Raw genomic sequence first — 11892 nt, forward strand, 5'->3', positions numbered from 1 at the left:
TTATGTTCATCTTTTAAATGTCTTTGTATTAGAAGTTGTATTTTGCGAGCAGGTAAAACAATGTTTTGTTCTGTCTATACCTACATCACTTCCCTAGTAGCTTAGATGGTAATGAATCTGCCTGCAATGCAGGAGACCCAGGGTTTGATCCCTGGGTCAGGAAGATCCCCTGGAGAAGGAAATGGCAATCCACTCCAGTATTCTTGCCTGAAGAATTCCATGGACAGAGGGGCCTGGTGGGCTACAGTTTATGATGTCGCAGAGTCAGACATGACTGGGCGACTAACACATACCTACATCACAAGCCTTAGATTGAACGTTAGAAACTTCAAGAAATGTACATTTACAGATTCTCAAATGTACGTACATATAAAATCTTCTGTGTCCATCATTTAGTGAAGTTCTTGAAAGACAGCCTCAGTAGCATGCATCTTTGTCTGGTTTTGGTCTTGAATTTTTTAACCCATGTTGAAACTTCATTATAGAGCTATATCTCAGAAGTTAATTCAATACTAGTTAGATAGCCGGATACATTAATATATTCTTTTCTTTCACAGTATCCAATAAATGGCTCCATGAACGTGGACAGGAGTTTCGAAGACCATGCACCTTGTCAGAATTGGAATGACAAATGAACTTTCTTTCTCTCCTGTTGTACTCTAATGTGTCTGATACACACAATTCCCAGTCTTAACTTTCAAGAGTTTACAATTGACTAACACTCCGTGATTGATTCAGTTATGAACCTCATCCCATGTTTCATCTGTGGACAATCACTAACTTTGTGGGGTTTTTTTTCTTTTAAAAGTAACACTAAATCACCACATTGTACATATAAAAAACCTTAAAGTTCAGTTAGTATCACAGAGGACAAAAAGGCAGGGTTAAAAATGAGGAACTTTTACCTTTATATTAAAAAAATTTTTTTTGGTTGGAAAAAAAAATTCAAGTCAAGCATCTGATTATAATATTTCAGTATATCTCTGTCGGTGGGTGGTGAACTAAAATGGTCCATCTGATTAAGGAACAGATGCCTTACAGTTTATACCTAGATACTATGTTTACCTAGTCTTAACTTTCTTCTGGATATGCCTGACGACTAGGAATAAATTAGCCCTCTAAACTTGGTTCAGTTTAACGTTTGCCCCTATGTTTTTTTAAGTAGATTTTTTCTTCTCCCAAGTCCTTTTTAAAGTATTTTTACCAATCTGCTCCTTTCATAGCTCCTCTGTGGTGAATTAAATTTGAGTTAAATTTTTTTAAAATCAAAGTATTTTAACAGAAGGCCCTACATTAAAAAGTTTTGGCCTTCTTAACAGAAACGATCATGACTTCGTCTGTTTCTTCTTTTTCTTAAATGACTCATGATTTTGTCCAAAAATTTTTGTTGTTTTCCTTAGTGCTAATTCCTTGCCTCTTATTCCAGCTATAGACAGTGGGGGGATGATGGTGTTGGCATTCAGATTAAATAAATATTGTGCCTTAGGAGACTGGAAATTTTAAAACGTACAAGTTCTTTCAATGATGAGGGGATTGATTTAAAAAAAAAAGTTTTTCCTAAACAGTCAAAATGTTTGTTTCAATTCTGAAATGTGTTGTGACAATAACGTATTTATGATCTTAAACCTTTTTTTAAAAATGTTTCTGTTTTCTGTGTGGTATTTTTCATATTTGAATGTGAATGTATGCTATTGCAATAACAGGTTATTTCTTTTTATTTAGGACCTAGACTTAGTCTCGATGTTCATTCATTCTAAAGTCTCATTGTTATGGTAGAAAATGTAGGCTCTCTAAACCTTCAGATATTTAATCAAATACGTTACCTTCAAAGGGAGCTCTGATCTTTAATACTATGGTTATGGAATTTTTACAATAATGTTATATAAGACTTTATTTTATTCAGATATATGGTGTGGTAGTAGAAAGCTCTAAACCTAAGGAAGTATGTTATTTGACCCTTTAAGCTAACCTTTACATTTCTTATGGTGAATCCTAGTTCATTAAAGGGCTCTTTATCCTTCACACAGTATTCAAATAGGAATTTGGTTAATTCTTTGGGAAACAGGGTATTCAAAAACAATTGGTAAAAAGTAAACTGAAGTTTCTTCTACCTATCCTTTCTTCCACTACAAGTATTTTAGTAAGAAGTTGAGAATTAAATTCATTAACCTACTCAGATTTTTTCTGACCACGGATGATTTTTAAAAAATCTTTTTTAGATGGAAGCAATGTAAATTCAAAATTGTAGAAATAAAATGGGGGTTCAAAGAATGGATATAACCTTTATTGCCACATGTGTTTTAGCTAGTAGAAAGGAATATGATATATTCCATAATCTTAACAGTTTCATTATATTTAACCCCAAAACCCCACACAGGAATTGGTAAACTCTCTTCAGTTAGTTAGGTCTTACAGAAACCTCCCAAGTTTTATAATTACCAACTATTTTTCTTTATAAAAAAATTCCAGCATAAAACTTTGCAGTTTTTTAATGATGAACTTTAAAATAAATGAGAGCTAGAGCTATCTTGGAAAATGTAATTTCCTCACCAACCCTAATTGTCCATCCTTTAAGATTGGAAATTTCATCGTTCATTAACTTTAACCATAGAATTTTCACGTATCATCAAGTTGACAGGAGTGAACGGGAGAGTTCACCAGAACACTCAATCGGGGTAAGTAAATGTCGTAACTAGTAGGATTGTTTTAAAAGACAATGAAATGACTTTAGGATTCCTCAGAAAGCTAGATGGTAAATGCAGTAGTGAAAGAAGCAACCAACCATGTACTTTGGTGAATTTATAATAAAATGGTTACTACACCATAAAAAGGGTTCAGTTGTAAGCAGTAAACACACACACATATATAAAAATAATACCTTATATGTGTATGTGTGTTTATGTCATTGTAGCTGAAGAGAATCTGAATATCCTTATGTAGTCATATGATTGGTTATATGTAAATTCTATGCCAGGTTTCCACTTAAGTCCATACAAGGTAAAAAATGAACAAATGTGTAGGGCCCCGTGAGCTAAACAACTGAATGACTAAATGCTTGCCATTAAGAATCTTAGTTTAATACCAAAATAGCACAACCACCACCATAGTCATTAAATACCTAAGTCACTTGAGCAGGAATAAACAGAATTATGAAATGGAGATTTGCAGAGAAAAGGGAGAAAAATGGTATCTAAGTCTGGATGGCCAGCAACACAAGAACCAGTCCCTTCTCTTGGTGCACTTATTTCACTCTGGTTCAGTTCAGCTCAGTCGCTTAGTCGTGTCTGACTTTTTGTGACCCCATGGACTGCAGCACTCCAGGCTTCCCTGTCCATCAGCAACTCCCGGAGTTTACTCAAACTCATGTGCATTGAGTCGGTGATGCCATCCAACCATCTCATCCTCTGTCATCCCCTTCTCCTCCCGCCTTCAATCTTTCCCAGCATCAGGATCTTTTCCCATGAGTCAGTTCTTTGCATCAGGTGGCCAAAGTATTGGAGTTTCAGCTTCAGCATCAGTCCTTCCAATGAACACTCAGGACTGATCCCCTTTAGGATGGACTGGTTGGATCTCCTGGCAGTCCAAGGGACTCTCAAGAGTCTTCTCCAACACCACAGTTCAAAAGCATCAATTCTTCGGTGCTCAGCTTTCTTTATAGTCCAACTCTCACATCCATACATGACTACTGGAAAAACCATAGCCTTGACTAGACAGACCTTTGTAGGCAAAGTAATGTCTTTCCTTTTTAATATGCTGTCTAGGTGTTCATAACTTTCCTTCCAAGGAGCAAGCGTCTTTTAATTTCATGGCTGCAATCACCATCTGCAGTGATTTTGGAGCCCCCAAAAATAAAGTCTGACACTGTTTGCCCGTCTATTTGCTGTGAAGTGATGGGATCAGATGCCATGATCTTCGTTTTCTGAATGTTGAGCTTTAAGCCAATTTTTTCACTCTCCTCTTTCACTTTCATCAAGAGGTTCTTTAGTTCCTCTTCACTTTCTGCCATAAGGGTGGTGTCATCTGCATATCTGAGGTTATTGATATTTCTCTCGGCAGTCTTGATTCCAGCTTGTGCTTCTTCCAGCCCAGCATTTCTCATAATGTACTCTGCATATAAGTTAAATAAGCAGGGTGATAATATACAGCTTTGACCTACTCCTTTTCCTGTTTGGAACCAGTCTGTTGTTCCATGTCCAGTTCTGACTGTTGCTTCCTGACCTGCATATAGGTTTCTCAAGAGGCAGGTCAGGTGGTCTGGTATTCCCATCTCTTTCAGAATTTTCCACAGTTTATTGTGGTCCACACAAAGACTTTGCCATAGTCAATAAAGCAGAAATGGATGTTTTTCTGGAGCTCTCTTGCTTTTGTGATGATCCAGTGGATGTTGGCATTGATCTCTGGTTCCTCTGCCTTTTCTAAAACCAGCTTGAACATCTGGAAGTTCATGGTTCACATATTGCTGAAGCCTGGCTTGGAGAATTTTGAGCATCACTTTACTAGCGTGTGAGATGAGCGCAACGGTGTGGTAGTTTGAGCATTTTTTGGCATTGCCTTTCTTTGGGATTGGAATGAAAACTGACCTTTTCCAGTTCTGTGGCTACTGCTGAGTTTTCCAAATTTGCTGGCCTGTTGAGGGCAGCACTTCCACAGCATCATCTTTCAAGATTTGAAATAGCTCAACTGGAATTCCATCACCTCCACTAGCTTTGTTTGTAGTGATGCTTCCTTGATTTCAGATTCCAGGTTGTGTGGCTCTAGGTGAGTGATCACACCGTCATGATCATCTGGGTCATGAAGATCTTTTTTGTACAGTTCTTTTTATTCTTGCCACCTCTTAATATCTTCTGCTTCTGTTAGGACAATAGCATTTTGTCCTTTATCAAGCCCATCTTTGCATGAAATGTTCCCTTGGTATCTCTAATTTTCTTGAAGAGATCTCTAGTCTTTCCCATTCTATTGTTTTCCTCTATTTCTCTGCACTGATCATCGAGGAAGGCTTTCTTATCTCTCCTTGCAATTCTTTGGAACTCTGCATTCAAATGGGTATATCTTTCCTTTTCTCCTTTGCTTTTTGCTTCTCTTCTTTTATAGCTATTTGTAAGGCCTCCTCAGACAGCCATTTTGCTTTTTCACATTTCTTTTTCTTGGGGATGGCCTTGATCCCTGTCTCCTGTACAATGTCATAAACCTCCATCCATAGTTCATTAGGCCCTCTGTCTATCAGATCTAGTCCCTTAAATCTGTTTCCCACTTCCACTGTATAATCGTAAGGGATTTGATTTAGGTTATACCTGAATGGTCTAGTGGTTTTCCCTACTTTCTTCAATTTAAGTCTGAATTTGGCAACAAGTTCATGATCTGAGCCACAGTCTGCTCCTGCTGTTGTTTTTGCTGACTGTATAGAGCTTCTCTATCTTTGGCTGCAAAGAATATAATCAATCTGATTTCAGTGTTGGCCATCTGGTGATGTCCATGTGTAGAGTCTTCTCTTGTGTTGTTGGAAGAGGGTGTTTGCTATGATCAGTGTGTTCTCTTGCCACAATTCTATTAGCCTTTGCCCTGCTTCATTCTGTACTCCAAGGCCAAATTTGCCTGTTACTCCAGGTGTTTCTTGACTTCCTACTTTTGCATTCTAGTCCCCTATAATGAAAAGGACATCTTTTGGGGGTGTTAGTTCTAAAAGGACTTGTGGGTCTTCATAGAACCATTCAGTTTCAGCTTCTTCACCATTACTGTTCAGAACATAGACTTGAATTACCAAGACTTGAATTACCGTGATATTGAATGACTTGCCTTGGAAACAAACAGAGATCCTTCTGTTGTTTTTGAGATTGCATCCACATACTGCATTTTGGACTCTTGTTGACTCTGATGGCTATTCCATTTCTTCTAAGGGATTCTTGCCCACAGTAGTAGGTATGATGGTCATCTGAGTTAAATGCACCCATTTCAGTCCATTTTAGTTCTGATTCATAAAATGTTGACGTTCACTCTTGCCATCTTCTGTTTGACCACTTCCAATTTGCCTTGATTCATGGGCCTAACATTCCAGGTTCCTATGCAATATTGCTCTTTACAGCATCAGACCTTGCTTCTGTCACCAGTCACATCCACAAATGCAGGGTGTTGTTTTTGTTTTGGCTCCATCTCTTCTTTCTTTCTGGAGTTATTTCTCCACTGATCTCCAGTAGCATATTGGGCACCTACCAACCTGGTGAGTTCATCTTTCAGTGTCCTATCTTTTTGCCTTTTCATACTGTTTTTGGGGTTCTCAAGGCAAGAATACTGAAGTGGTTTGCCATTCCTTTCTCCTGTGGACCACATTTCACTCTGGTAGAAGTGTATTATTTAGCAGGAATGGTACTGGATAACTTAGAGAAATAAGAATGAATTATCAGTACTACAGAGTACCATTTGTTTAATTACAAGATTTATCAGAATGAAATAGACTTCATAGTCCAATTTCCTAGTGTCCTTGGATATTATTCTACCACACTAATGAGTTTTGCAAAAGTAACTGTAGTGGAACAGTAAAGTTCTTGGGTGCCTGTTTTATTAACTTGTTTTTGAGGACTTCAAAGTCTCCTTTGTGTGTGAATGTAGCCTTCAGTTAAATATATGTTTTGATGCAGGAAGACTAAATTATAAAAAATTAATAGTCTTATCAAATGTAAAAGTTTATATTCTGCTTTTTGAAGCCTTGTTGAGTTCCTATTGCTGCACTATTCAGCTGAGATTAGTTGTACAAAAAATGATAATCACAGGTAAAATGAGGTCTAAAATCTGAAAAGGAAACCCTTAGATTTTTCTCGTTTGGTTGTTCCAATTCCTACCAGATTTGTCATACAGATCTGTTTTAGGCTAAGTACTTTAAAAGATTCAGAACAGAACATCTTAAAGAGAATATGTAGAGTGATGTGCACATTTCATGACTTTTTAGAGAGATGAATTTTATCCTTAGTTGTAGAAAAGGCATTCACGTAAGTCTGCAAAGAGCCAAAATTATTATTTTATTATCTTCCTTAAAACCATAAATGCAATTAAGCTCCATTGCAATTTAGGTTTTATATGAGTTTGGATATATCGAGTTAAATCATTATGTATAATAACCCTATAGTTGTTAACTCATAGATGAAGAAATACTTAAATTTACCTATGTATTCTATTTTTTACTTTACATTTAAAAAGCAGAAAAGTTTAAGGCTCTGTACCATGAAACACTTTCAGATTTTTATGATGAAAGGAAAAAAGTCCAATAATGTGTTATCTTTCCCACATTCCCTTACAACAACGTGAATCAGCCATACGTATACATATATCTTTTCCCTTTCAAGCCTCCCTCCTGCCCGAAAACACCTGTTCCCAATATGTTCAAGGAGCTGAAGGAGAGCATGGACAAAGACCTAAGTCAGCAGGTGATATATGAACAAAATGAAAATCAGTTTAAAAGAACCAATTCTGGAACTGAAAAATACACTAGAGGGATTCAACAGCAGGTTCAAGTAGGCAGAGGAATAAATCAGGCAACTTGAGGACAAGTCATTACAAATTATCAAGTCTGAGGAGCAGAAAGAGTATAGAAAAGTGAACAGAGCCAGAAGGACTTTACATGACACCATCAAACAGCCTAGTGCATAACATATGAATTCTTGAGGAAGAAGATTTCTGGCAGATACTTTGAAAAAATAATGGTCAGTAACTTCACAAATTTGTAGTCATGTCAGTCAGTAGTCTGACAAATTCCAGAAGCTTAAAGAATCCCAAGTAGAATAAACTCAAGAGAATGACCCTGAGATATACTATAATCAAACTCTTGAAAGACAAGCAGCAAGAGAGGGCTGAATTACTGTCCAAGGAATTCTGAATAAGATTATCAGTGGGTTTATTAGCAGAAACCTAGGACGTCAGAAGGCAGTGCTTTACATTTAAAGCACTGACAGTCAAGAACTATGTACATAGTAAATCTGTTCTACAAAAATAAGGGAGAAATTAAGACATTTGCAGATAGACAAAAGCTGAAGGAGTTCATTACCACTAGACCTGCCCTGTAAGAAATGCTTCTAGTTGAAAGGGCTCTAGACATTGACTTGAAGCCACAAGAAGACATAAAAATCTATAATAAAGGTAAATGTATGGGCAATAGAAAAATCAACATTGTGATTTTGGTTTATATCTCTTTTCCTAGAGAATTTAGAAGACAAATGCATAAAAGTCAATCTGTTAGTGGGTACAATATATAAAGTTATAATTTGTGACTTCACTAACAAATGGGAGTAGATCTATACAGGGGTAGAGTTTTCATTTGCAGTTACAGAAACTTATTAATTCAGATTATTATAACTTTAGGATGTTATATGTAGTCCACATGGTAACCACCAAGAAAATATCTGAAGAACATATGGAAATAGAAATGAAAAGTAATCAAAATGTGTCATTACCAAGAAAAGGCAGTAATAGAGGAAAGGAGAGGGGAAAGCTCTTAAGATACAAAGAAAAGAATAGCAAAAGTAGTTTTGCCATCCCTAGCAAAGAATGTTCACACATTGCTTGTGGGAATGTAAAATCATTCAATCACTATACATTCCTCTTTTGAGTATGTTTCCAAAAGTAATGAAAGTAGATGTTCAAAGAGATATTTATTTGTACAGTCACTTTAATAGCAGCTATATTTACAATAGCCAAAACAGAAGCAATCCAAGGGTCCATTAATAGACAGATGGATAAGTAAAAGATAGAGGACAGTTTTTAAAATAAAAATAAGTAAGAAGAAAATGACACTGAAAATAAGCAAAGAAGATCTAGGAAAGATAATGAGAATCTCTAAATAACAAAACCAAGTAAAGAGAATCATGCTTTAAAATATTTCAAGAAAACTTTCTGTAGTGTGAGTGCCTGACAAGAAGCTGTCAATTGCTGACACATCCATTTCAAAGGCGTCCATCTTAAACATACTGTCAGCTGTATGACACAGCTACAAGCAAAACAAACAGATAAGCCATCAGGCTGTCCCACCCCTGGAATTCCCCTTTTATCAATAGAAAGTCCTGTGTCCTAGATCAGCTGTCCCCAACCTTTTTGGCACCAGAGACTGGTTTTGTGGAAGATTATTTTCCCATAGACCCGGGGCGGGGGGATGGTTTGGGGATAATTCAAGAACATTACGTTTATTGTGTAGTTTATTATTATTACACTGTGATATATAATGAAATAATTCTACAGCTCACCATAATGCAGAATCAGTGGGAACCCTGAGCTTGTTTAACTGCAACTGGATGACCCTACCTAAGGGTGATGGAAGAGTGATGGGAGTGGCAGATGAAGCTTCGCGCTCATTCACCTCTGCCCTCCTGCAGTGCAGCCTGGTTCCTAGTAGGCTGCCAGGGACCTCTTTCCTAGATAAATGACAATTCTGCCATATCTGTTTTTCCCTCCCCATGCCCTGGTCCCACTCTTATACTTGCAATTTGCCAGTACTGAGGCAGGCACAAAATCTCAGGCACCCTATCCTGGGAACTTAATAAAGGCAGAATCCTCCAGATTTGTGCTCCCCCCTACTCTGCTGCTAAGTCACTTCAGCCTACCCATGACCAACTCTGTGGCCCTGGATAGTGCCGTACCTTGTAGGATCTTTGAGTAATCTTGTTCTTTAAAGTTCCCTGATGGTTTTTGCAGTCATAGTTAAGAACCACAGGGCTGTTCTGGCCACAACATTGGCTCTGGTCCAGGAAATGTCTGTGGGGGCTCTCCACAAGTAACAGGGACCCAGGCAAGTGTCTCAGGTATTCCTATCCAACATTATCACTATGAGTAGGCTAAGATGGACACAACACTTTCCTAAAAATGTTTAAAACTATATATTGAAAGAGCAGAGACTTCTGGACCAGAGAATAACAACTCAGAATAACCAACATCAATACGTAATTACCAGATTTTAAAGAAGGAAAAAATTCCTTTGAGTATTTTGGCAAAAAGACCACATTACTTATAAAGGAGAGGGAATTAGGTCATTATTAGATGTTGACAGTGACACCGTATCCTAGAAGAAAATGGGTATAAAATATATTTAAGATAGTCAAGGAAAGAAAATGTGAACAGAAGGTTTTATATATAGCATAACTAACCTTTAAAGGCACAGACAAATCTATCAACATGCAGGAACTCAGAAAATATTGTTCCTATGACACCTTCCCAAGAAATCTAGAGAATGAACTTCTGATACCAGAATGGAAAGTATGAAATAGATATGAAAGATGATGAAAATACTAATTATCAAACCCATAGGATAGAGCAGCAGCTACCAAAAAAAATTAACTTTTATAGTATAAAATAAAGATTTAAAATTAGTGTACTTTTGGTGTAGCTACTCTGGAAAACAGTGTAAAGTTTCTTCAAAATGTTAAAAACAGAACTGTGATCCAGCAGTTCTACTTCTGGCTTTTTAATCAGCAGAAGTGGAAGCACTAACTTGAAAATATACGTGCACCCCCATGTTCTTTGCAGCACTGGACATGGAAGCAACCGAAGTGTCCGTCGATGAATGAATGGATAAAGAAAATGTGATATACACACACAATAGAATATTAATCATCCATTAAAAAGTTTTGTCATTTGTGACACCATGAATGGACCTGGAAGATTATCATGCCAAGTGAAATAAGTTGGATGGAGAAAGATAACTACTGAGTACAATATGATCTTACTTGTATGTGGAATCTAAAAAGACAAAATGGTAAAAAACCTAAACATACAGATACAGAGAAAAGATTTAGTGGTTTCCAAAGGTAAAGGGTTAGGGAGGATAAAAGGTAAAAAGGGTGAAGGTGATCAAGAAGTACAAACGTCCAGTTATAAAATAAGTCACATCTAGCTGCCAGCTTGCATCCCCACATGTGTGTGCCTAATCTCAGCTGGTCTGCCCAAGACCATCTGAGCACCAAACCTAGTCCCCAGTGCAGCCCCATTTCTGCTCCAACAAGATGAAAGAAACTATCATGAACCAGGAGAAAGTTGCCCGCACAAGTGTGCATTGGAGGGAAAGGAACTGCTTGCAGAAAGAAGAAGGTGGTTCGTAGAACCACCACGGTAGATGACAAAAATTTAGTTCTCTTTAAAGAAGTTAGGGTTAGACAATATCCCTGATATTGAAGAGGTGAATAGGTTCACAAATCAGAACATTGATCCACTTTAACAACACTAAAGTTCAGGCATCTCTGGCAGCAAACACTTCCACCATTACAGGCAATGCTGAGACACAGCAGCTGACAGAAATGTTACCCAGCATCTTAAACCAACTTGGTGCAGATAGGATGACTAGCTTGAGGAGACTCGTCAAGCTCTGCCCAAACAACCTGTGTACGGAGGCACCACTTGCCAGAGAAGAAGATGATGATGAAGGTACAGATCTAGTGGGTAATTCTGATGAGGCTTCCAAGAATGCAGCAAACTGAATTGAGTCAACTTCTGAAGAAGATAAATCTTAAAGAAGTTACTGGGAGCTGCTATTTTGTGTTATGACTGCTTTTGAAATTTTGTTTATGGATCTGATAAAATCTAGATCTCTAGTGTCTTTAAGCCCAGCCACTGGACACTGCAGCTCTTTTCAGTTTTTGCTTATATACAGTTCATTCTTTGCAGCTAATTAAGATGAAAAGCCTAAGAATAAAGTTTGAAATGAAGATTAATAAAGTTCTTTGCTTAGTAAAAAGTCACAAGGAAAAAATGTAGCTATGTGTGGTGATGGGTGTTAATGATTATTGTGATGATCATTCTGTAATATAAATATTGAAGCATTATATTATACGCCTGAAACTAACACAATGTTATGTGAAGTATAACTCAAAAAAAAATTATCACTCCCAAATGTCAGTGGTGCAAAGGTTGAGAAACCCTGAT

General features: G+C 37.2%; 1 protein-coding gene and 1 pseudogene across 2 annotated transcripts in view; both read left to right on the forward strand.

Moving 5' to 3' along the window:
• P4HA1 (prolyl 4-hydroxylase subunit alpha 1) overlaps nt 1-1641 on the forward strand; it is a 96381-nt gene extending 94740 nt beyond the window's left edge. For both annotated transcript variants that reach the window (XM_040242457.1, XM_040242459.1), the window contains exon 15: nt 558-1641. In XM_040242457.1, coding sequence (XP_040098391.1) covers nt 558-628 — 71 coding nt within the window. In that variant the 3' untranslated portion in view covers nt 629-1641. The remainder of the gene's footprint in view (nt 1-557) is intronic.
• Nucleotides 1642-10871: 9230 nt separating this feature from the next.
• On the forward strand, nt 10872-11587 carry LOC120865304 (annotated as a pseudogene).
• The last annotated feature ends 305 nt before the right edge of the window (nt 11588-11892 follow it).

Source organism: Oryx dammah, unplaced genomic scaffold (assembly GCF_014754425.2).
Source record: "Oryx dammah isolate SB20612 unplaced genomic scaffold, SCBI_Odam_1.1 HiC_scaffold_6, whole genome shotgun sequence".
In the NCBI taxonomy this organism is placed as follows: Eukaryota; Metazoa; Chordata; class Mammalia; order Artiodactyla; family Bovidae; genus Oryx; species Oryx dammah.